This window comes from Nerophis lumbriciformis, linkage group LG06 (genome assembly GCF_033978685.3).
Source record: "Nerophis lumbriciformis linkage group LG06, RoL_Nlum_v2.1, whole genome shotgun sequence".
Classification (NCBI taxonomy): domain Eukaryota; kingdom Metazoa; phylum Chordata; class Actinopteri; order Syngnathiformes; family Syngnathidae; genus Nerophis; species Nerophis lumbriciformis.
Window position 1 is genome coordinate 30,406,762 of NC_084553.2, and position 27,824 is coordinate 30,434,585.

The 27,824-nt window shown below is 38.2% G+C and overlaps 1 protein-coding gene across 2 annotated transcripts in view; it reads left to right on the top strand.

The window, feature by feature from the left end:
• Positions 1–27,824, top strand: part of aldh1a2 (aldehyde dehydrogenase 1 family, member A2) — a 43,326-nt gene that overhangs the window by 3,257 nt on the left and 12,245 nt on the right. The window contains exons 1-7 of one of the 2 annotated variants that reach the window (XM_061964089.1): positions 16,911–17,056; positions 18,701–18,805; positions 18,958–19,098; positions 19,492–19,621; positions 25,187–25,248; positions 25,798–25,926; positions 27,517–27,630. In XM_061964089.1, coding sequence (XP_061820073.1) covers positions 19,024–19,098; positions 19,492–19,621; positions 25,187–25,248; positions 25,798–25,926; positions 27,517–27,630 — 510 coding nt within the window. In that variant the 5' untranslated portion in view covers positions 16,911–17,056; positions 18,701–18,805; positions 18,958–19,023. Of the gene's footprint in view, positions 1–16,910; positions 17,057–18,700; positions 18,806–18,957; positions 19,099–19,491; positions 19,622–25,186; positions 25,249–25,797; positions 25,927–27,516; positions 27,631–27,824 lie in introns of those variants that run through there. The other variant, XM_061964090.1, reaches the window with a different exon arrangement.

Here is a 27,824-nt window from a genome sequence, read left to right on the forward strand (position 1 = left end):
ATTAAAGATATTACTGTGAAATATAGGGACATCATATTTTATAGTCATCATATGTTACAGTACATTTTGATTACACTATTTTACTGTGAAATATGACAGAATACATTTAATGTCTGAGACAGACAAAACAACAGCTGTGAAAGTCCTGCTGTTTTTATCTATTACCGGGACAAGCTGTAAAAAATGGATGGATGGATGGATGTAGTTACACTGTAATAGCAATAATACCATCAAGCCCAAATGTATTTGGACGCCTTGCACCAACAAAATTATGAAAAACACAAAATACATTTACAAAATCAAATAAATTAATTAATCAAAAATCAAATATTACAAATACGATATAACCCAGAATGTAGTGGACAACATTGCCACAATGACTGATACTTTTTTTTTTTTTTTTTTTTAATATATTCACACACTAGGGCCAATTTAGTGTTGCCAATCAACCTATCCCCAGGTGCATGTCTTTGGAGGTGGGAGGAAGCCAGAGTACCCGGAGGGAACCCACGCAGTCACGGGGGAGAACATGCAAACTCCACACAGAAAGATCCCGAGGACTTGTCCAGGGTGTACCCCTTCCGCCCGAATGCAGCTGAGATAGGCTCCAGCACCCCCCGGCACCCTGAAAGGGACAAGCGGTAGAAAATGGATGGATGGATAGTCATCCCTTGCCACATTGCGCTTCAAATAGTGCGTCTTCACTACATTGCAAATTTATTTATGGATCTTTAAAAAAAAAGTAAGCATATTTGACTACTTTTTAGTTATAAATTAAAAGTTTTCAAGCAAAACAATGGCTAAATGAACTAAAAATATGAATACTAAAGTAGTATTGGCCATGAGCGGAGACCAAACCAATCAGACTGCGCTAATTAGTATCATGGTCACTGATTGGCTCGGCCTCAGGTAGCATTACTTTAATGAATTAAAATAGTTTAAAGATGACTGAAGGGTGTTATTTCATGTCTAGAGTGATCTCATAATGTTAACAAAATTATTTATAAGGTAGTAAACGGGTTTTTTATGATCTAGCTATGAAAATATTTGATTTATAACGAATAATTCCTATTTCGTGGAAATTACTTTATCGCGTTCATGTCCGGAACCAATTAACAGCAATAAACGAGGGATTAGTGTACTTCATTTGAACCCTCTGTGGCATACATAATACAGTAGTAGTATAGTTAAGTAGTACCAGGACGAAAAAGTGCTTAGGATTTTTAATTCATATTTTTTTAAACTTTTTTTGCTAAACTCTCTCGATCAACTTCAGTCCTAAATAAAGATAGAAAACATTTAATTCTAAAAATATATATACATTTTAACCCTTTGAATGCCTATTTGGTCTAATTATAATTTACAACTACATATTTTTTGTTCATTTTGAAAAAAATGCTAATTTTTTTTTTTTTTTATGAAATAAATGTATCAAAATGAATTTAATTACTAATCTTATGTATATTTAGGCCTGATAATTATCCCAATAACCCAGCCCTTTATAATTTACAGTATAACTAATTGTATGCAAATATTTAAGAAATTAAAAAAATGACATATTTAGTAGGTCAAATGGCCATTCAAAAGGTTAAAATAATAATAATAATAATAATAATAATAATAATAATAATAATAATAATAATATTAATAATAAAACAATGAAATGTTTGCTATTTTTTATTTTGGACTTAAGTTCATTCTAAGATTTGAGCAATAATAAAGTAATAAAAATATGAATCCAAAAATGTTTTATACAACCTTAACTCCGAGAAGACTTTTCCGTCCTGCTGCTGCTTAACTGGGCTAAAATGACTTCCTAGTGTATTGTTGATATTTGAAAGAATTTGGACAAAAAATATTGAAATGTAATATACAACAAAGGAAATGACCATTCCATTTGGAGTAACACAAGTAACACAAGTTACAGTATGGCCACTGATAGAGCAAAAATGTACTTGATAGAATGGAAAATCAGAATCAGAATCAGAATCAGAAATACTTTATTAATCCCCGAGGGGAAATTAAAATTTTCAGTACAATCCCATTCAAGATCAGACAAACATTACAGGGAGACAGAACAGGATCGCTGACGGGTCTGCCAACTTCCGGCGCCCCTTACGAAAAAGGTGAGATACAGGTAAACAATGGAGCAGGGGGGGGGGGGGGGTCCAATATAATTACACACTTCTTTCTTCCACACACAGCATTTGTATGTGTATTATTATTGGTGCTTACTTGTATGAGAAATATTCCCACATTTAATCAGAGTTTAGTGACCCACTTCCTGTCCACTGAAATACATATTTTGTTGTTAATTAGCTTTAAATTATTATTTTAATTACTTTCAAATTATCATTTAAAAAATAAATCAGAATTATCACACGTTTTAATTTGGGTTAATCATGATTGTGGTCATCACAGGTTATTCTCGGCTAGTATAGTTTAAATCAACTAAAAAAAAGACGCTGATATGTGGAGACATTTTCTTGAGAGTGTCATCCAGGAACATTTTTTTAAAACGTTTGAAATTATAAACATGTAATTGAATTGCTCGAAACAGTGTCATCTCAATTCCAGTCCGAGTTAATTTGGAAGTGAAATTTCTTACAAAATCTCCACACTCATCTCTGCTGTGACGCACAGTACGTTGACCTGAACACTGACCGTACAACAACCTTTTAGGTAACGCTTAAGGTAAAGGAGCATGTACGGTCACAATAAATTTAGCGAAATAATCTGCGTACACACATGATTAATGCAATTAATCACATGAGTTAACTCGTTATTTTTGACAGCCCTAATGATAACAATGGTAATATTTTTTTTATAATTAGCGTTATCTATTTGTTTATGTCACACATTTATTATTAATGCGTACGTTGGGTTGAACAGTCAGTAATGATAGTAATAACACGTTTGACTAAAATTATTTTATTAAAGTATTGTTGATTAACTTGTGACATTAAAGTTTCTATCCCTGTTCATATGTTACCTTATTTTTGTTATCGCTGTTTATATTGTCATTTGGCAATAATATGTGAAAACTTCTACCATCAAACAATCATACAAACAGCAATTTTGGTGAAAAACTGGATATAGGTGCATATTGACTATGTTTTTAAATCTGCATTTGTCGGCATTATTCGATATTTACCCTCACTTCATAGTGTTTGATTATCTAATTAGTCCGATTCCAGCAACAAGCATGTGAGAGAAATCGGGATTCAAATGTGTACTTGGTGGTCATTTGTACTAAACCAAGCTCAGATGTAGTGCTGTTGTTCCCAGTGATGGATAGTTATTTTAGTGCATTTAGTGCGCTCTCTCCAAAGGGACCTGTGCACAACCTGTCTGTCCATACAGGACTTGTGTGTCCACACACGCACGCACGCACACACACACACACACACACACACCCACACACACACACACACACACACACACACACACACACACACACACACACACACACACACACACACACACACACACACACACACTCATACACACAGAAATCCATTCAGTTGGGATTAAGAAGGAACTCCATCAATCTGTCACTGATTGAGACAGTACAGATGGGGGCTTGAGGGCTCCCTGATGCTTGCTGCTGTCCACCGGGGTGTAAATTATGACCCCCGCTTCACTGTGTGGTTCGCCAGAGCCTGACCTGCAGTTCTGGACTTTTTCACTTCAAAACCACCATCTTAGTGTGATCAAGATCAAACAGAAAGCAAGTTAGGGGATACTGTGCAAACCTGTGATTTATCACAAGCAGCACAGTGAGAATCCTCTCTCTCTTGTAGCCCTCCCTCTATGGCAACAATCCCCTGTTCACACACACACACACACACACACACACACACACACACACACACACACACACGCACACACACACACGCGCACGCACACGCGCGCGCACACACACGGCTACACTAAAGCATGTCTCCTGATTGTGACGGTTTAAGTGCTTAAGCGTCATTTATACGTCCATTGGTGTGAAATGCCCACTTGTGCTGAGTGTAAATTTTGGCGGTAGCGTACACATGTCAACATGGCGTCTCTTGTCTCTTAATCACTGCCGAGGGAGGGCCAGTGACAGGGAGGCCGCTCCGTTCACTTCCCATAATACCCTGCTTCCGCGGCCCTCCTGACAGGGAACGTGTAAATCCTGGCGGTGTCGTTAGGAAAAACACTGGGCTTCATAAATCTGCTGGAATCGGTTCCTTCCCCCCGGCGAGCACGAGACACAAGCACTTTTCAAGATGTTTATTTGTCTGTTGAAAAGCATCACATGTCTGCAAGATGAAATGATTGACCTCCATCGCCCACTGATCCCTGGCGTAAAAACAACATTTACGAAAGGCGCTTGAAATATTTCTTTGACCTGAGCTTTAAAGGATGATCTACACCCCAGGCAGCCAATCAAACGTGCAAAAATGCTCCTTTATCAGGATCAATGAAAGTAAAATCATGTTTTGCAAAAACACAAATTTATTTCAAAATCTCCCAATATTTATAGAACAAATACTTATCTTGTCATTTTCTCAGTTAGTTTTTTTTTACAAAAAACAATTAGTGTCGTATAGCATTTCAACATTAAACTACTTTTTGTTAATATTTTAGTCATCTGGTTAACTTACTCAATATATTAGAAACAGCTGCAGATGAAAAAGTTGTACATGCACCTCTGCAATCTATAACCACATTAATCAATATATTTCAAAAGCAATGCCCCTCTGACACCGTCAATCGAACTGGGCATTATTATCTTTGTAAAGGCATGATTTTGAAGTACAAAAATAAACATTATCATTAGAAATGTCCGATAATATCGGCCTGCCGATATTATCGGCCAATAAATGCGTTAAAATGTAATATCTTAAATTATCGGTATGGTTGGTTTTTTTTTTTAATTTTTTATTAAATCAACATAAAAACACAAGATACACTTACAATTAGTGCACCAACCCAAAAAACCTTCCTCCCCCATTTACACTCATTCACACTCATTCACACAAAAGGGTTGTTTCTTTCTGTTATTAATATTCTGGTACCTACATTATATATCAATATATATCAATACAGTCTGCAAGGGATACAGTCCGTAAGCACACATGATTGTGCGTGCTGCTGGTCCACTAATAGTACTAACCTTTAACAGTTAATTTTACTCATTTTCATTCATTACTAGTTTCTATGTAACTGTTTTTATATTGTTTTACTTTCTTTTTTATTCAAGAAAATGTTTTTAATTTATTTATCTTATTTTATTTTATAAATTTTTTTAAAAAGTACCTTATCTTCACCATACCTGGTTGTCCAAATTAGGCATAATAATGTGTTAATTCCACGACTGTATATATCGGTTGATATCGGTATTGGTTGATATCGGTATCGGTAATGAAAGAGTTGGACAATATCGGAATATCGGATATCGGCAAAAAGCCATTATCGGACATCCCTAATTATTATCCATCCATCCATTTCCTACCACTTGTCCCTTTTGGGATCGTGGGGGGTGCTGGAGCCTATCTCAGCTTCATTCGGGTGGAAGGCGGTGTACACCCTGGACATATGCCACCTCATCGCAGGGCCAACACTGATTATTATTTTTTTATTTTTTTATTTTTATTATTAATATCTTTATTCCAAATGTTTTGAACAGAATACAATATTATTTTTTTCTTAGGTTCTGCACCAGTTTATCAAATATACATTTATAAGGACTTTTCCAAAATGTATGTATATTTGTTGCCTCCAAAAACTCCAATAAATATTAAGCTTTTAAAAAGTGAAGGCAGAATATATATATATATATATATATATATATATATATATATATATATATATATATATATATATATATATATATATATATACAGGTAAAAGCCAGTAAATTAGAATATTTTGAAAAACTTGATTTATTTCAGTAATTGCATTCAAAAGGTGTAACTTGTACCGGTACATTATATTTATTCATTGCACACAGACTGATGCATTCAAATGTTTATTTCATTTAATTTTGATGATTTGAAGTGGCAACAAATGAAAATCCCAAATTCCGTGTGTCACAAAATTAGAATATTACTTAAGGCTAATACAAAAAAGGGATTTTTAGAAATGTTGGCCAACTGAAAAGTATGAAAATGAAAAATATGAGCATGTACAATACTCAATACTTGGTTGGAGCTCCTTTTGCCTCAATTACTGCGTTAATGCGGCGTGGCATGGAGTCGATGAGTTTCTGGCACTGCTCAGGTGTTATGAGAGCCCAGGTTGCTCTGATAGTGGCCTTCAACTCTTCTGCGTTTTTGGGTCTGGCATTCTGCATCTTCCTTTTCACAATACCCCACAGATTTTCTATGGGGCTAAGGTCAGGGGAGTTGGCGGGCCAATTTAGAACAGAAATACCATGGTCCGTAAACCAGGCACGGGTAGATTTTGCGCTGTGTGCAGGCGCCAAGTCCTGTTGGAACTTGAAATCTCCATCTCCATAGAGCAGGTCAGCAGCAGGAAGCATGAAGTGCTCTAAAACTTGCTGGTAGACGGCTGCGTTGACCCTGGATCTCAGGAAACAGAGTGGACCGACACCAGCAGATGACATGGCACCCCAAACCATCACTGATGGTGGAAACTTTACACTAGACTTCAGGCAACGTGGATCCTGTGCCTCTCCTGTCTTCCTCCAGACTCTGGGACCTCGATTTCCAAAGAAAATGCAAAATTTGCATGGTTGGGTGATGGTTTGAGGTGCCATGTCATCTGCTGGTGTCGGTCCACTCTGTTTCCTGAGATCCAGGGTCAACGCAGCCGTCTACCAGCAAGTTTTAGAGCACTTCATGCTTCCTGCTGCTGACCTGCTCTATGGAGATGGAGATTTCAAGTTCCAACAGGACTTGGCGCCTGCACACAGCGCAAAATCTACCCGTGCCTGGTTTACGGACCATGGTATTTCTGTTCTAAATTGGCCCGCCAACTCCCCTGACCTTAGCGCCATAGAAAATCTGTGGGGTATTGTGAAAAGGAAGATGCAGAATGCCAGACCCAAAAACGCAGAAGAGTTGAAGGCCACTATCAGAGCAACCTGGGCTCTCATAACACCTGAGCAGTGCCAGAAACTCATCGACTCCATGCCACGCCGCATTAACGCAGTAATTGAGGCAAAAGGAGCTCCAACCAAGTATTGAGTATTGTACATGCTCATATTTTTCATTTTCATACTTTTCAGTTGGCCAACATTTCTAAAAATCCCTTTTTTGTATTAGCCTTAAGTAATATTCTAATTTTGTGACACACGGAATTTTGGATTTTCATTTGTTGCCACTTCAAATCATCAAAATTAAATGAAATAAACATTTGAATGCATCAGTCTGTGTGCAATGAATAAATATAATGTACAAGTTACACCTTTTGAATGCAATTACTGAAATAAATCAAGTTTTTCAAAATATTCTAATTTACTGGCTTTTACCTGTATATATATATATATATATATATATATATATATATATATATATATATATATATATATATATATATATATATATATATATATCTACATTTTCTAAAGAAATATTTGTATTTTTTTAAATTTTATTTTATTTTTTCATGTTTTTTTTTAACTGTCAAAGAAGTGCATATTTCAAACATAATGCATATAACATAAGACAAGGAACAATTGGTGTGTAATGCAATGTGTACTGACAAAAACAACTATTAAACAGATATGAAAGAAGAAAAGTAAAATACAAAACAGGTATAAATGAAGATTGTCCTTTAGTTTTGCTACATTAAAAAGGAAGAGGGAATAAGCGGTACAAAATGGATGGATGGATGGATGGAGTACAGTATTTAAAAAAAGAGTTATTTATCTATTCACTCTGACAGTGTAATGTATTTTATAATAGAACACTGAATATTATTATTATCATTAATGACAATATTTTGGATGTCAGACATGTTGGCAGAACATGCTTTCTTGTAACTACAGTAATTGTTAAAAAATGAAGGTCATGTGATAAAGGAGGATATGAAACTTCCTGTACAGACGACCAGGCTTGCAGGTGCCCGCGTTTTGGATTTGTCTGCCTGTGGAATCTTGGCATGTTGTGTATAAACACACTTTCTTCACGGAACCCACCTCCAGTCTTATGTGTGCAGAGAAAAGTGTGTGCCACTGCATATTCCTTTCACATTAAGCTGCTGAGTTTAGCAGCCAAACAGCAGCACAGTTTATTTAAACGGTTCTCATCATTAGTAAACTAATCATCCCTAAATGCCTTGTTGATATTAAATATGTGAACATGAACAAATCATAATTAGCTGCAAGTAATTGCAAGGTGTGCCAAACTCAACAATATACTGCATTTAATTAAATAAAATAGCATCATAATAATGCATCAAAGAAAATACTACTGTTTTTTCCATTCCCGATGGCTAACGTATAACAATCTTTAAAGGGATGGCCATGTAAAAAAAAAAAGGTACTTAATTCCCATGTAGCATAGCTTAGGTGCAAATCTCTATGTCCAAAACATCTGCTGTGATAATTTATTTAAAAATTAAAAACAAAATGCATTCTTATCTAAACATACATGAAATGTATGCTTGCAGGATTGTTTTAAAATAAATGTATGTTTTGAATAATCTCGCAAGCATAGCTAGATAAGTCATATATCTATCAGAACTGGTTGTCCAGTATAGCTAAAACAATTAAAACTACATATCCCACAATGCACGCTGCTCCTGGATGTGGATCAGTCATTCTTTTCAGTCCAGTTTCAGAGGTAATTTTACTACTTTTATCAAAACCTTGAAACAGTTTGCTGTGTATTATTGTTTATCAACTGTTGTCTGTCAAATATGTTTAGCCACACAGGCTAATTCACAAGAGTTTATTAGCTTTTTGAGTTCTGCTAGCAAGCATAACATGAAGCTATCTAGTTTTGCTAGACTTTACCCTCTGAGGACATTTCAATTATCTTCCAAGCCAAACAGGACATACAGGTAAAAGCCAGTAAATTAGAATATTTTGAAAAACTTGATTTATTTCAGTAATTGCATTCAAAAGGTGTAACGTGTACATTATATTTATTCATTGCACACAGACTGATGCATTCAAATGTTTATTTCATTTAATTTTGATGATTTGAAGTGGCAACAAATGAAAATCCAAAATTCCGTGTGTCACAAAATTAGAATATTACTTAAGGCTAATACAAAAAAGGGATTTTTAGAAATGTTGGCCAACTGAAAAGTATGAAAATGAAAAATATGAGCATGTACAATACTCAATACTTGGTTGGAGCTCCTTTTGCCTCAATTACTGCGTTAATGCGGCGTGGCATGGAGTCGATGAGTTTCTGGCACTGCTCAGGTGTTATGAGAGCCCAGGTTGCTCTGATAGTGGCCTTCAACTCTTCTGCGTTTTTGGGTCTGGCATTCTGCATCTTCCTTTTCACAATACCCCACAGATTTTCTATGGGGCTAAGGTCAGGGGAGTTGGCGGGCCAATTTAGAACAGAAATACCATGGTCCGTAAACCAGGCACGGGTAGATTTTGCGCTGTGAGCAGGCGCCAAGTCCTGTTGGAACTTGAAATCTCCATCTCCATAGAGCAGGTCAGCAGCAGGAAGCATGAAGTGGTCTAAAACTTGCTGGTAGACGGCTGCGTTGACCCTGGATCACCCAACCATGCAAATTTTGCATTTCCTTTGGAAATCGAGGTCCCAGAGTCTGGAGGAAGACAGGAAAGGCACAGGATCCACGTTGCCTGAAGTCTAGTGTAAAGTTTCCACCATCAGTGATGGTTTGGGGTGCCATGTCATCTGCTGGTGTCGGTCCACTCTGTTTCCTGAGATCCAGGGTCAACGCAGCCGTCTACCAGCAAGTTTTAGAGCACTTCATGCTTCCTGCTGCTGACCTGCTCTATGGAGATGGAGATTTCAAGTTCCAACAGGACTTGGCGCCTGCACACAGCGCAAAATCTACCCGTGCCTGGTTTACGGACCATGGTATTTCTGTTCTAAATTGGCCCGCCAACTCCCCTGACCTTAGCCCCATAGAAAATCTGTGGGGTATTGTGAAAAGGAAGATGCAGAATGCCAGACCCAAAAACGCAGAAGAGTTGAAGGCCACTATCAGAGCAACCTGGGCTCTCATAACACCTGAGCAGTGCCAGAAACTCATCGACTCCATGCCACGCCGCATTAACGCAGTAATTGAGGCAAAAGGAGCTCCAACCAAGTATTGAGTATTGTACATGCTCATATTTTTCATTTTCATACTTTTCAGTTGGCCAACATTTCTAAAAATCCCTTTTTTGTATTAGCCTTAAGTAATATTCTAATTTTGTGACACACGGAATTTTGGATTTTCATTTGTTGCCACTTCAAATCATCAAAATTAAATGAAATAAACATTTGAATGCATCAGTCTGTGTGCAATGAATAAATATAATGTACAAGTTACACCTTTTGAATGCAATTACTGAAATAAATCAAGTTTTTCAAAATATTCTAATTTACTGGCTTTTACCTGTACATGTTCTTAAGTTTGTGAAGAAAGTAAAAACTTTTTTGATTATTTTTCTTTTTTTTTTACTTTTTTTGCTCAAATATTTTAATAAACTTCAGCCCTTAACAAAAATATAAAACATTATGTTTTTTTCCCTCCAAATTTTCACCCTTATGAAGGCCTTCTGATCAGATAATGTCACGTGTTTAAATTAGTAAAATTATACTAACCTTACTAATGATTCTAATACTAATAAACAAATGTTATGCAAATGTATACTCATTTAAAACCATGAAATCATTTGATCACAATGCCTTCAAGGGGTTAAAAAAAACAAAAAACATTACATGTTTGGCATTTTTTATTAGAGCTGAGAGATTTGAGTAAGGAAAGTAAAAAAAGAAAATAATAAATGTTTTATGATTTTTGAGTTTTATGTCCATTTTGGTTCTGGGGTATTGTTGAACAACTGCCAGTGTATTGTATTGGACATACAAATTCTTGAAAAAAATCTACGCTGATAAAATCATGTATAATAAAGTAAGGCAACATAAAATATGGCTGAAAATACAGCAGAAATTTACTGAATGCACAAAAAAGTCAGCCTTTATGTCCGAACATTTTGGCCATCATGATTAAGTCTTTTAAGTTTTCATGAATTTTTTTTTCAAATGTATTAGGAATTGTTACAAAATATAAGGCAGGGTGGCACGAGTCTTTACATTTTTTTTTTTTTTTACTTAGAATTGACATTCATTCCCCTTGGACGGTTTTCGAACAGAGAGAGATCCTGCAAGGACAGTAAATGAATACTTTCTTGATTGAAATTAATAGGGAGAACGGAAATAATCCATCCATTTAAAACATGGCATGCTTGCTTACTCAACAGTATGTTCATAAATGTAATAAAGACAAGTAAAAAAAACTTGTCCTAGCCAGTGAGGCTTTCTGGGGCACAGGGAGGACGAGGAGGAAGTATTAGCGTCATGCCCAGGACAAAAGAAATATAAAATGGCAGCATTGTTTGTGATGCAGCTCGTTAAGTACTTCTTGAAATTAGGCCCTATGGTAGTATTTCTAGTGCAGCCACAATGTGAAGGTAACATACGTGTGAGACTTGGTTTTCCTGATCATGTGAAGACATGGTGGCGACCCCGCAGGGGATGGGAAAGAAAACACAATTTGTCATTTCCAAATGTTCGCCCTCGCTCTTGTTTTCTCACTCTTGTGCTCTTTGCCCTTCTTCCAAATGATCCTAAAAGCAATTTTAGTAAACCTCAAGAGTTGATTTACTCCCAGGCCCTGTCATCTCAATCAAGCCCTTCAATGGAAGCAGACAAAAGTCTTAACACCAGTCCGAGGCCGAAGAAGGGCCGAGCCAAACGTGTCCTTTTCTTAGCTTGATTTAGGTGGCGGCCCGCTCCGCTCCTCTCGCGCTTCTCCCTTTAGCAGCGCCTTGTGAGAGGGGTTACGCCACGCACAAAGCTACCCACCGTCTGCATTCTTGCCGGGACTGTTGAGGCTGTCAGGGGGGCTCGGCTGATTTAGGGCTTCCCACTTCAGTGGACCCTATAAATTTAAAAACTAATTCAGTGCTCTACAGGACTTTGTGTTTTTGTAGCTGGCCCCGCTGCTACTTATCGTTCCTGACAATTTTATGAAGTGCACTTAATGAGCGGCAGATTAAAGGTGGCCTCGGATGGAAGGCGCCTGAGAATACTCGACTGGTTGAGACAAGCCGCTCTGGCCTGTGTGCGAGGGTCACCAGAACAAAGGAAAGGAACGGTTCTGGAACGTATGGTTATGTGGTCGTAAGGTGGTACGCACACATACTAAATACTGCCAACGTCTGCATTTGAGTTATGCCGGGAGGAGGGGGAGGTAGCAGACTCAGCTGAACGTTTAAATTGTCCAAAAGTCAGACTCAATCCATTCCAGGATGCTGGTCAACAACCTCTGATTTGTTCCAATTTGTAGATTTTTCCCATAGGAAACAATGAAAGTAGTCCAAAACAGTCTGTTCCAGAGTCAAAACGCATTACTATTTTAGGTCAAATAATTGCTAGACACAGTTAATGATACAGGAGGTCATCGGCCTTCGTATGAGTTCCGTTCCTCCGGCGTAAAGTTTAAAGTTGGAATTTATGCTTCATCAACACCAAGGTCACTCTAACTGTGCCCAGAACATAACAAAATACAGTAGTATGCACACTAAATACAGGTAAATTAAACAGCAATAAAAAATAAGGAACACATCATTACTTTTGTATTTGAGGTTGGCTTAGAAGTGGTGTTGCAAGGGAGCCACCGGCTCAACAATGAGACCACTATGCTGCTTAGTTATCATTGTCCATTTCAGAGCAGAAGATCCAAAGTAGTTATGTGCAATACTACTGATTTTCTTTCCGATCCGATACCATGTAAAATTCAGGCTGGTATCGGCAATACCAATCCGATACTTTGTGCAAATGTACCTAATATGTCAGCTGAAATGTTAAAAGTTGTCTATTTCAAATAATAACATATCTCATGGCATAAAGAATAGAAGACAGAGTCATTTATTTATTTCAAACTCTGAAGTATAATGAGGTAGTGGGGTGAATAACAATATAGCCAAACAATATAAAACAGAAAAAACTCAAACTCTTACAAAGTACATGAAAATGGGGTTTCAAACCATAAAAAAAGGAAATAAGCAAAATGATAAAAGCATTAAAATAAGTTAATTCATAAAAACTAATATTAGAATACTGTAAAAACAAATTGACAATTCCGTTACAAATTTACATTAAAGGCCTACTGAAATGCGATTTTCTTATCTAAACGGCTTGACTGTCATCTTTCGGGAATGTAAACAATGAAACACCGGCTGTGTTATCCGGCACAACAGTTTGGGGGTGCATTCTACGGCGGGGGTGCGTTATCCGGCACAACACCTGCCGCAATACACCGCTTCCCACCTACAGCTTTCTTCTTTGCTGTCTCCATTGTTCATTGAACAAATTGCAAAAGATTCACCAACACAGATGTCCAGAATACTGTGGAATTTTGCGATAAAAACAGACGACTTAATAGCTGGCCACCATGCTGTCTCAAAATATCCTCTACAATCCGTGACGTCACGCGCAGGCGTCACCATACCGAGACGTTTTCAGCAGGATATTTCGCGCAAAATTTAAAATTGCACTTTAGTAAGCTAACCCGGCCGTATTGGCATGTGTTGCAATTTTAAGATTTCATCATTGATATATAAACTATCAGACTGCGTGGTCGGTAGTAGTGGGTTTCAGTAGGCCTTTAACGTGAATATACTCAACATGCAAACAAGACTCAACAAAAGCATCCAACATTGACACACTGCCTCTTTCACAAGTTTAGTCACTTTTTACAGTGTTTTCCTGTTAATGCTACACATTATCTGAAATAATTAAAGTATCAAAAGTGTTGATATTATTACTTGTCCAGGGTGGACCCCACCTTCCGCCCAAGGGCAGGGCAGCTGTGATGGACTCCGAAACTGGTATAGGCGGTATCGATAGACCAGCACATCACCAGTTCAAAGACACCATATTTATTCTTGATGATGGCCGTGGCATTTTGAGTGGCTTGGATATGGCCTGCAGCCAGTATCTGATTTCACTTTCATTTTCTTTGACCCAATGCCTCATACTTAGGAAATGAAAAGGGAAAAGTTAACTGAAAAGAACAAAAGCGACGTTCTTACACAGTGCACACATTGATCATTTTTGGGATATACTGCATTGTAACCCTAAAAGATTGTAAACGATAAATGACTGATGGAAGATGTGAAATGTGTCGCAAGATACATCTCACTTTTTAATGTTCTCGTCACAGTCAGGTGTAAAAAGAAGTTAACCACCGTTATCATATTGGTCTAAATAAAAGATGTATTTATATTTAGCAAAAAAGGTCTAAAAAAGACAAGTCATCTTAGCCAGGGTCCAGAGGGATACAAGCCAACTAGAGATGTCCGATAATATCGGCCTGCCGATATTATCGGCTGGTGAATGCTTTAAAATGTGATATCGGAAATTATCGGTATCAGTTTCAAAAAGTAAAATTAATGACTTTTTAAAACGCTGTTGTACGGAGCGGTACATATCCGGTAAAACACGGATATAAACCCAGTCAGCAGCCCCTCCCCTCTCCCCTCTCCCCTCTCCCACACACAACACAGGAGTTGACGACTGCAGCATGAGAGGTTTACTGGCGACGCTTGATGACCTCATCAAACCGCCGCGAGCGCAGCATAACAACAACAAGAGTGTGTTGTTGCCGGTGCTGTAGCCTGGCTAACAAGCGAGCTCGCTCGGTGACTGACTAACGACACCATGTCTATGGTTTGGGATTATATTAAAGTGTGTCTGACGGATTAAAAACTGGCAATTTGCAATGACTGCAAACATTTGGTTATGCGAGGAGGAACGCAGCATTTCAGAAGCTCTGGCTGACTGCTAGGCCACTTCAAGCACCCACCAAAAGCTTGCAGCACATTTTTGTTACTCAAACAAATATGTTAGAGCAGGGCAGATTAAGCCCAGTTTATAATTTCCTGTTATACAGTATGCCAGGCAGTCTTGCACTAAATGAGGACTATGTTATTGTTTACTTTATTACTCTAGTATACTCTGGACCGAAGCTGTGTGCCTTCATTGTTTTTGTAGCTGTTGTTTTGAGGCATGTTTAAAAAAAATAAAGAATAATGCACTTTCTTAGACTTAGACTTAGACTTAGACTTTGTGAAAGTCAAAATATAGTATTTCCCATAGTTGTAGTAGGTATCAGCATATCCTAAATTCCAAGCTGCTGTTTTGAGGCATGTTAAAAAAAAGAATGCACTTTGTGACTTCAATAATAAATATGGCAGTGCCATGTTGGCACTTTTTTCCATAATTTGAGTTGAAGTTATTCTCTTATTTTGGAAAACCTTGTTACATTGTTTAATGCATCCAGCAGGGCATCACAAAAAAATGCCCTGCCGAATGCAGCTGAGATAGGCTCCAGAACCCCCCTGCGATCCCGAGAGGGACAAGCGGTAGAAAATGGATGGAGGGATGGATCATCCATCCATCCATCCATTTTCTACCGCTTATTCCCTTTGGGGTCGCGGGGGGGCGCTGGAGCCTATCTCAGCTACAATCAGGCGGAAGGCGGGGTACACCCTGGACAAGTCGCCACCTCATCGCAGGGCCAACACAGATAGACAGACAACATTCACACTCACATTCACACACTAGATCATGTCTTTCATAATAAATGTGAACGATAGACAAAATTCCAAAAAAAGTGCAGTTCCCCTTTAAGTTACAAAGCTGAACCTCTTTGTGTGTGTATGCTACAAGCTCAACCTCCACCCACTGTGACAAATAGAGTGGGTACTGACAAAAGGGTTCACTCTGTTGAAATAATTTCTTAAATGAGTAAACCTAACATAGCGTTGTAATAGTTCTTCTCTTTTTACCTCCGCCAGGTGGTATATGTAATCGCTGGGGCTTGTTTGTTTGTCCGTTTCATTAACAACATTCCTTAAAAGGTTTTTTATGAAATGTTCAGAAAATGTCCGATATGGGATAATGCTAGCGAACTCGCTTGCACCCATACTGACAAATAGAGTGGATGCTGACAAGAGGGTTCACTCTGTTTATTCAATTAGTGAACCTTCTTGCACAACATGCAAATTTGCACGACATGGCCATTACGAGGTTATGTATTCAAAGTTAGCGAAGTTCTGTGAAGTAAGTCTTGCGAGGTACATGACGTCATGTATGACACTAGGTCAAACTCTTCGACTTTAGAGCCATAGTTTACTGTATCGAAACGTTAGTACAGTACGTATGTTTATGGAGCTAAACATGGAGAGTTGGATACTTGAGCTGTTTGTTGTGAGTCTGTTGGAGGTCTTTTAAAAGGAGAAAGGCAGCAAGAGTGTATACACAGAAGGATTGGGGCCAGCAGATGTTCTCCTTGCACTCCATCTATCAGAGAGACTGACAGCCATTAAAAACAGTGTGTGAGTACCAAATATTTCCAAGAAGGGTTTCTTTGGTCTTATGTAAGTTATATTTAACATGACACCTTTCATGTATCATTTTCACTCATGTCAAGTTTTTTAGCCTGGAATCCTTCTGCAATTTAACACTAAGGATCAGTTTTATTTTGGTGGTGTCAATAGAGGTAGCGTATCATATACCATGTATGGAATCCCGGGTGGTTGTTTAACACAAGGCTTGCTTTAACGCATCACAGAGACCAAGTGCAGCACGTGTTTTATGATCTCGTAAACGAGCAGTGATGTTGTGAAACGTGTGTCTGTGTGCTTGGGGGGGATGGTGGATGGGCGTCTCTAGTGTCTGATAGGGATTTATCTATGCTCCTCCAACCCACCCCCTTTGTCTGGACGGTGGAGTGCTCCCAAGAGAGCCGTGGTGGACACACAGGAATCCTCAGTCCAGATTTCCAGAGATTCTCCCACATCCTTTACACAAGAGTCTGGCTGTCGCACATAAATACTTCACTTGCAGTATGTAACATTTACACATTACGATGACAAGACTCGATTTTCACTGGTAATCAGTCTTCGGAATAACTACTATTATTATATATTCATTAACCAGAGGTACAGTAACACAATCCAGTGAAAGGATTCAACAGAGCTGCCGTCCCGCAAGAACTAACAAACACAGCTGAGCTAATGCTGCTTTGTCTGGCTCTCTCGTCGGCGTCACACGTGACTTGGCTACAGGCACCGCCTTTTAAGGCACACACTCTGCTTTCATGAAACGTCTTGCTGCTGCATAGACAGGTTTTTTTTTTTAAACAATAATTACTTTCCCTAGTAATTAATTGCATTTATTAAAGAGTCATTATGTTACTAATTCTATTACTTTTTTGGCAAAATAGTGCGTAATTACTTTTTTGAAGTAATTTTCCAAGCACATCTCATAACTAACCACTGTTCTGCAAGATAAACTCTAATGGAATATTATTTTTTTCAACTGATTAAAAGCATTTTTGGGAAGGGGTTAACAATTATTATGAATATAATACATTATTTTCATTTATATGAGAAATAAAGGTTGTCCAAGTCAGAGTCTAATAATTTATACATGCAGGTCAAAAGGTGGCACCAAATGAGTCAAGCCTTTTATTCCTGTCACACACACACACACACACACACACACACGCACGCACGCACGCACGCACGCACGCACGCACGCACGCACGCACGCACGCACGCACGCACGCACGCACGCACACACACACACACACACACACACACACACACACACACACACACACACACACACACACACACACACACACACACACCCGTACCAGTGACCTGGCAAAATGCAAAGGCAGCTCAAAAAAAGTTGTTCAAAGATTTGGCAAGTTTGCGGATAACAGAGAGGAGTTATGATGCAAATTTTAAGATAATGGTTATCAATGGAGCATAATTATAAAACAACTGTTGAGCAGCTAAAACCTATGATAATAACCTAAAACTGATAATACTGTCAAAAAAAATATTTTGTCTTGGATCATCTCATATTTGACTAAATGTGGTATTATTTTATTTGTAGGGATATTTTTATTGGTTCTGAAATATGCAATTCTGGAAAAACAAACAAAACCACTGCAACCTGAGCATTATAGCACTGATTGCTCTGTCATATTGTATACTATTTTGATTAGTGCTGCCAAATATTTTTTTAACATAATTAATTACATTACCAGGGCATTCAATCGATCGCAACAGGACTGTTCAGTTTGTTTCTCATCCAGGTAGGCTTTATCAGTTCATGTTTATAATGTCGGTTTAGATTTGTCAGATCTGGTCTTACAATTACATTGGTCAGATATAGTCAGACACAGATTAATCATTTGGCAGCACTAATTAAAATAGCCTCTATTGCCTCCACATTTCATAGTCCAACATCAGTTAATGTGAATAAGTGATATTTGTTGCATGCAATTGATCAAAATATGTCCTCTGCTGTTGTTTTTAAACACAGACACACATGGCAGTAATAAAAAACTCTGTCTGTAAGGGTGTAACTATAAATATTTCCTGACAAATCAGACAATACAGACCACAAATGTTGTTATGTGTAATTTTATATTATTTTAACAAGCATTATATTGTGTTTTCTTTTCCTTGCAGATTTTTATCAACAATGAGTGGCAGGACTCAGTGAGTGGGAAGGTCTTTCAAGCGTATAACCCAGCAACTGGAGAGCAGATCTGCGACATCCAGGAGGCAGACAAGGCAACAATTACTTTCCATACTCATATACCTTTGTCTGCTATTAATGTACTTTGTTGACTATGATTGAATTAAATTTAAAACTTGAAGCAGGTCATGAACACTTTTGCAATATTTAAGGTGAAATGTGTAATCAGTGTCATCTATCACATCAGGCTGATGTCGATAAGGCGGTGCAAGCGGCTCGACTGGCCTTTTCATTAGGTTCTGTGTGGCGAAAGATGGACGCATCCGAGAGGGGCAGACTGCTCTCTAAGCTGGCTGATCTAGTGGAGAGAGACAGCATCCTTCTGGCGGTAAGAGGCCAAGCAAGTTTTGTCCTTTCTATCTAAAGAAAATGTGCTGTTCCTCACGGACATACCAGATTGAAACTAAAGAATACCCATTGTTATTTTATCCCCCTGTCAGTTTATCTTTATTATGTTTTTCTTGTTATTTAATGTGCTTTTTGACAAGCATTTTGACTAAAACTTCTGTGTCCAGCAAAAGCAAATAAAATGTCTATGCCCAGTAGGGAAACATATAACTGTAACTTAGCGGCTGTTTTTACAATTTTGTATTATCTTTGGGTCACATTTCACCCAGGGGTGAGTGCAAAGACTGGAACAGTATGGAATTATATGTGAAGAACATAAGGTTGTACTGTACAACATATTTCATTTCATACCATGCCCCCCTCCTCTCTTCAGACTATTGAGTCACTAAACAGTGGGAAGCCTTTTCTGCCCACTCTGTTTGTGGACCTTCAAGGAACCATCAAGACATTGAGATACTTTGCTGGATATGCAGACAAGATCCATGGCACTTCAATTCCCATGGGTAAGAAGAACTGCACAAAAAAATGGCAATAAATATTGGTCATAACCAATATCCAGTAGTGAGTTTGAATTAAAGATCGACCGATATGTTATTTTTCAGCTAAACATGAATAGTATACGTCAGTAAACAGTTGGACGAGGCTTTTAAGTTGTTCTTTTTTTTAAATTATTTTTTAGGAAATGTCGGACATAATGTTTTATGCGGCACTAATGCTGTGGTTAATTTAGCACCAAAACAACAGGGAATATCACAAACACCTTTATTAGGTGTGTCTAAGATGAGCATCAACATTTACATTGAAAAATATGAGAAATCTCCTGGGAAAATTGGTAAAAAATATAAGATTTTTCTTTATCATAATAACTTACCAGCTAATCAATTTTATAGCAGTTTATGGATTGAATACATTGTAAAGTTTCTTCTTGAGGAACCCTGAAATATTGGTTGGTTGGTTGGCTGGTAGGTTGAAGTTTTATTCGAACATGTATATGGTTTCAATATGATAGACCACATATTTTACATATTTTCATTTACTCTTTTACAAGTCTGAAAAAGAGTATGAAGAAGCAAAGCTTATTTGTTCCTACCCCCTTGTCACTTCATAGCAATTACCACACATGTTCACTTCCTGTTCTCAATTTGTACTATAACTTACATCAATGATTTCTAAATTGTATGATTAATATGAAATATATGATTTCTGAATATGGCAAACATTTAAATAAAACAAATTCTGGGATCCTCCTGGTATCTTATAGGTGAGACATTTTTCAAACTGTTAGAGAAATGAGCTGCTGTCTCCTCTTCCTTACCTCTTATATAAGTGTTCTCTTTGTCAGTTTACACAAAGTGTGGATTTTTGGCAGGTTTTGTATTTTTCTATCATCTTCATGTCCATCCATCTCTGTCCTGTTGTAATTTGATTGAACAGAACACAGAATATAAAAACTTACTGCATTCTTTGCACACCGCCAGTGTTGGGGACAGAGGCTTGTCGTGCGATCGCTGCAGTAGCGCAAACACACAAAAGGAATGCCAGGAAAGAAGGACAAAAACTGAAATTCCTGGCTAAAAAAATGGCAGTTTTGACAAGAGGAGACGTGCTTTTGATGATCAGCACTCCAGAGAGAGAAAGAGAGTGAGGGTGTGTGCGGCCGTCTGAGCACAGCAGCGCAGCTTGACAGAAAGGAGCACTGGTTATTGCTACTAACTTACTCTCTACTTATCACACTTTGTTAGTTTATTAATACTTAATACTGGTAACATACGTGTATACAGTATATTGTATCTTCTGATGCATTTCTGTTGCAGTTGTAAAAATAAATGCATTTGCCAAATATCGGTGCGGATAATTGGTCGATCCCTAGTTTCAATCTTGACTATGTGGAGTTTGAATATTCTCCCAGTGCTTACTTGGGTTTGCTTTGGTCCACAGTCCAAAACATGCATCTTTAAATTGTCCATAGGTGTGAATGGTTTTGTCTATATGTGCTCTGTGATGGACTGGGGATTAGTCCAGAGTCTATCCCACCTCCCTTCTAAAGTCAGCTGGAATAGGCTCTAGCTCACCTGCATGTCTCAGCGGTAGAAAATTAATGAATGTTTTTTAATCTCGGTGAAGAAATTAAACGTTTGAAAAGTTTACTGACTCCAACTGGGACTGATTAAAGGGATTGACTATCATGACCAATAGAGCAGTGGTTCTCAACTTTTTTTCAGTGATGTACCCCCTGTGAACATTTTTTTAATTCAAGTACCCCCTAATCAGAGCAAAGCATTTTTGGTTGAAAAAAAGAGATAAAGAAGTAAAATACAGCACTATGTCATCAGTTTCTGATTTATTAAATTGTATAACAGTGCAAACATATTGCTCATTTGTTGTGGTCTTTCTTGAACTATTTGGGAAAAAAAGATATAAAAATATCTAAAAACTTGTTGAAAAATAAACAAGTGATTCAATTATAAATAAAGATTTCTACACATAGAAGTAATCATCAACTTAAAGTGCCCTCTTTGGGGATTGTAATGGAGATCCATCTGGATTCATGAACTTAATTCTAAACATTTCTTCACAAAAAAAGAAATCTAATCGTATTTATGGAACATGTCCACAAAAAATCTAGCCGTCAACACTGAATATTGCATTGTTGCATTTCTTTTTGACAGACATCTTAAAATAATCTCACATACCCCTTGGCATAACTTCAAGTACCGCCAGGGGTACGCGTACCCCCATTTGAGAACCACTGCAATAGAGCATACACCAAGAGTGTGACAACATATATAAAGGGCAAACTATTGCAATACACTATTTAAATTGGGCGGAAGTCACAGAAGAATAGATGAGAAACATCAGCGCTATAATGGCGGACTCGAGCTACAAAATTAATTTAAAAGTGGACCCTCAAGTTGCTGCCACGGCCACTCTACCAACCGAGCTATACCGCCCCAAGAGTGTGGATGGGACAAAGCAGGATAAAGACTTACGCAGTATGTAAGAAGTATTTCATCAAATTACAATTCACGACGGGCGGCACGACAAACATGCACAGCCAGCCATCTCGTTTACCACACCACCCTGAACTCGTGGCCTGTTCCGAGTAAGAGAAATTGTGATTTCCTACCTCAATTGCTTAATATTTATATTTGTTATGTTTCTATTTAATAGATTAAATCTACAATGGAACCTCGATTTACAAACCCCACATTGTAAAACTTTTTGATTCATGAACACTTCGAATAAGAATATGCTTTGGTGTTCGAACCTTATTTCAGCGTACGAACGTTTTATCCACCTATTGTGTGTGGCAGCACATCCATAGTGGGTGGGCTGATCAATATCTGTGCTCATTCAGTCGGTACAGCTGTGCCAGTTAGCTTCTCTGCTCAGTGCTACTGTGTGTGCTTTTTAAGTGGGTTTAGCCTTTTTACAACAGCTTTCTAGTTTTGCTGGCTCATATGAGTCCAAAGAACGCAATGGACACATGATGTGTAGTTTGAAACATTCAGGAAATACCCATAGCATTGTCGACACTGCCTTCTCCCAGTACTCAAAACCGAGACATTTATTTTTTTTCATTCCTAATCATTGTAGTGACTTGGCTGTTAAAGGGGCTGTTTGCAACATTTGCACAGATGTCTAGAGGGCGCTAACTTTACAATGTATTTTACACAGTATAGGATAAAATGACGTAACTACGTATGTACGTAACACATGGCTGTTGTTAGCTAATAATGGTGATTTAGATAGTTAGTGTTAGCTGTCATTAAAAGTATATTCGATCATAACAACATGACTGCATATTGTTTGTTGTTTCTCTTGGACTTATTTTGTATGTGTGCTCGCGCTCGTTGATGAGACGTGACGATGAGGTGTGTGACCGCCGTAAATACCAATCATTTTATTCAGGCGGGTAAAAATGTTTACTACACAAACTTAGTATTTGTGAAAAATATAGACATTTAAACACAAATGGGTTCTGTAAGCCACCAATGGTAACACAAGCTATCCAATGATGTTTTTACTTTGAAAAATGTATCTGTGAGCAAGTTGCAAATAGCCCTTTTAAAAGTTAGGGAGTTTTGTGTTTTCAAACTGTGATTGCGCCACAGGGCTAGTGACAGTGTGTGTGTGTGTCTGCAGGGCGGATGAAAAATGAGGACACTTCAGCTAGTTGTTGTTGTTTTACCTTTATTGTTAGATAGAAAGTTGATCCATCACCCCTTTGTTATGTTGGTATGATATACAGTACTGTATAGGGCTTTATATTGTGTTCAAAGTGTACAAACCTTAGACTAAAATATGCACTTTTGTCGAGGCTGGAACCCATTATTCATGTTTACATATTTTTTTTTATGGAGAAATGTTCTTCAATATACACACTTTTCTATTTATGAACCCTATTCAAGAACCAAATAAGTTAATAAATCAAGGTTCCACTGTACTTGACAGACATGTAATGTTGTATTTTTTGCATAGGTTTAAAATACTGTCGCCGTTTGTCAGACACTTAAACAATTCCAGAATCAAGCTTTACACTTTACAGTATATTTCATACATGACTGCTTTACATATTTCAGTTTTAGATTTGTTTCCCCTTATGTACACATTATATTATAACTACAGAAAACGTTTGCTACCAACAATTAAGAAACAAAGCATTTTCTATAGATAATTTAATTTGATATTGGCCCTGCGATGAGGTGGCGACTTGTCCAGGGTGTACCCCGCCTTTTGCCCGATTGTAGCTGAGATATGCTCCAGCGCCCCCCGCTACCCCAAAGGGAATACGCGGTAGAAAATGGATGAATGGGACACCATAACTTTAGATGGTGGAAATCTACTGTATTTCCCAGAATGCTTTACTTTGTCCAAGTATAATACACTTGTATTTAGTTTTTGTGTTGTAAAGTATGTTTTGTGTTCAAGCCAACAGCTTTCTTTCTGTTGAATTCAGTCTCCAGCTATCTAGTTCTCGGTTGTCTTTCTAGGAGGGTTTTGTGGACAAGACATTACATTCTAAAACGATTGATAGAAAGCGCCCATGCTTAGTAAAGTGAGTTATCAAAGTAGAAATCAATGCAAGGACAAACATTTATTGTCCCGAGGAGGCTGCCACAAGTGTTGCCCCTCACATGCTGTTGAATTAGATGAGTCTGGGGGGAGAGGAAACAGGGAAAGTTGGCTGTCTGTTTCAACAGGCCGCACAAAAAGTGAAAAAAGAATAAGAAAGAGGACATGGGAAACCTCCTGATACCGCGCTATTGTCCCACTCAAAGCTTCTCTTGTACTCGCCTGCCAAACCAACCACAGCAAGCGCTTTCCCAGGGCTTTAGTTTAATCTTTATTCCTCTCGTAGACTTCCAGAGAAAACAAACAAGCGTATTCCTGAGGCATGAATGATGTAAGTGTGCTTGTATTTGGACATCTGTCAGGATGAGGCGCCGGACACCAGCATCAACGTCACGCATTTGGGCTTCTACTAATATTATGTTGATCAACACAGACACTATAAAGGCATAGGCGGTGTCCTTAGATTCAGCACATTTGTCTACACAGTTTACACTCCTCATCTTCCAAAATGAAGTAAAGCAACTAGCACATGTCTTATTGCTTATTTCCTAAATAACAAATAAGGAAATGTTATTGGATCATGCTCCTTTTCCCCCAAGAATACAAACGATTGTAATGGTCGCTGAACGTTCCAGTGAGTATATTGAGTTGTTGTTATTTCAGCCAACTTCTACACAAGCGTTTCCCAATATCAATTGTTTGTGGCTCGGGAACAAGTATGGCACACCCTCAAGTAATGCAAGAGGAATGAGTGAGCCTTTCCAGCATGACCTTAAAAGTTACACGCATACATGTGCTGTGCACAACGTGATCTCTCACAGGGGTAAAAGGAAGCAGGAGTGTAGTGGGTGGATTTACTTACAAACGAGCATGGAGGGGCAACAAACACCAGAGTGACCATTTTCATATGTTTCAGTCATTTTAACGAAAGACAGGGTTGAATAAACTTGTTTTCTCTCTCTGTGTGTGTCTGCACATGTGCTCCTCCACAGATGGAGACTATCTGACATTTACCAGATATGAGCCTATTGGAGTTTGTGGACAAATCATCCCTGTGAGTATAACAATCCCTGCAATTGACATGCATCATAATACAAATGGACTGTCAAGCAAGACAAGTGCAGAGCAAACAGTCAAGGCTCATACAAGTAAACCCCTCTAAATGTGAGAGAAGGGATTGAGTAGGTGAAGATAAAAGTTAAGGAGGCACAGCTGATTGTGCAAGAGTGCGGAAAAGTGTGTGGTTTGCGTGTTGATCTCCATGACCGCCTGTGTAAAACAGAAATAACACAGGCCTGCAATGTTGTGCAGCGCTCCATTGCACGTGTTGCAACTCCACCACCTTCTCATAATGCAGCAGGAAGAGAACACATTTTCCCACTTGACTATGTTTAGACAAGAGTGAAAGCGAGAGTAAGTGAGGGGAGAGCGATGACTTATTGTGCTTGACTTATGACCACCCAGCGCCTCATTCTGTTGCATGATGTCTTTTTCCTGTGTGTGTGTGTGTGTGTGTGTGTGTGTGTGTGTGTGTGTGTGTGTGTGTGTGTGTGTGTGTGTGTGTGTGTGTGTGCGTGTGCGTGTGTGTGTGTGTGACGAACAGTGGAACTTCCCTCTGATGATGACGGCATGGAAGCTAGGCCCGGCGCTGGCATGTGGAAACACCGTTGTCCTCAAACCTGCTGAGCAAACACCGCTCACCTGCCTCTATATGGCGGCGCTTGTCAAGGAGGTAACGCACAGCTATAATCAGTCCAACTAGTCAAACCAAGTAGAAGCTAGCTTATCGCTTGCCGTAGTTATCTTTTACGGCTAATACCGAAGCATACCAATGTGCTGTAAAAAGAGTTCCTAATTGTTTGCTCTTACAATAACAATGTGGCTACAGCTTGGTTATTATACAGGTTACAGAACATAAATGAAGTATTGTTGACAGATTTTGAATCCATTGTTAAAGTGATTTAGAGGTAGAATTGATTGCTCTCATTAGCTGCATTGCTAGCCAACAAGAACGAGCCGATTTTTACATGTTACACTGCAAAAAAACCCCAAAACTTTTGTCTTCTTGTCTTTTATAAGGATTGTGAACGATAGGCAAAATTAAAAAAAAAAGTGCAGTTCCCCTTTAAACTTTTTATCTGCCGTCTTCTTGGTTGGACCATGTAGGCAGTGGAGGTGGCAATCTTTGGGCACCTTAGAATTTGATTTGATTCTGATTCTTGGGGTGAAGATTTGATTCAGAATCGATTTTCGATTCAACACAATTATAGTAATGTAATATTTGGTAAATAAATTATAATAAAACCTTTTCAAAACAAGTTACACATTACAAAACTTCTCTTGGCTGCTGACAAACAACTTATATGTTGGCCTAAAAAATACTTTTTAAATGTAATTTCTAAAATTGTATTTACAAAAATCAACAAGCCGTAAAAAATGAATGGTTGGAATTTAATAAAAGAAAACAGAGCAACCCCATCTCCAACACAAATCCCAGTTTTACAATACTTAGGATATAAATTTACTCAGCAATTGAGAAGACATACAAATACTATACATTACAATTTTCTTTTTTAAATCGATTTTCTAAAATTAGAAATCGATTTAGAATCGGAATGAGTAAAAATTGCGATTTGGATGTGAATGGACTTTTTTGAACACCTCAAATAAGCAGCACTAATACCAGCGCAATAGAAGGAAAGCATTATGTTACAAATGCAGTGTTTGGAAAAGCGTGTGATTTCATTCATAAGGAATATAGCAATCTGCATAGCATCCCTTTTTAATCCTTTCTTTCTGGAATATATATATTTTTTGCATGTGCCTTTTCCCGAGACAGCAATGATTGATAACCGGAAAGACTGTCGTCAAATCTGTTCTTTTTATTAAACTACTATTGGCAACATATGCTAGCTGTTGCTGTTGTTCTTATATTTTTTGGTTTGAATAATGTAATTTTGAATTAGTGACAAACAGAACCTATACCTAAGATTGTCAATGATCCAATGATTATCCAACAATTCAGAAGAAAAGCTGGGAAAAAAGTCAACTACAAAGTGCCATCAGTGATGTGACTGACAACAGGATTAGTATGGTGATCAGATTAGACAAATATTATCATGATCTATCCCATCCTGCAAATCCGGCCTCACCTCAACATGGAGTCTGTCTGTCTGAGTCCTTTCTCTTTTTTGAAGTTCTCTTCGTTTTGTGCTGGTAGGAAGGTTGGGTTGGGTCTGGATTCCCCCATGTTGCCTGTAGTTTTGCTTGGCTCTGCAGTCATCTCCGCTAAGCCTTGTTTCCTCTCATATTGTTTTGACAGGTTGGCTTTCCACCGGGAGTTGTCAATATTTTGCCAGGATTCGGGCCAACAGCGGGAGCGGCGATTGCTTCGCACATGGGCATCGACAAAGTGGCGTTCACAGGATCAACGCAGGTACGTTTTCATGTGGGAGAACAGCTGCTGGCTCGTAGTGACACAGTGACCAACATGTGCGGGATAAGCGAGCATGCTGGGTAATTAGAGGACATCGAGCCTGCTTTGGATCCAAAATGACAAACAAATGGGGTCTTATATAAACAGAAAGCCCTGTCATTATTCTTTTTTGGCAAGGATGTCAGATTTTATCT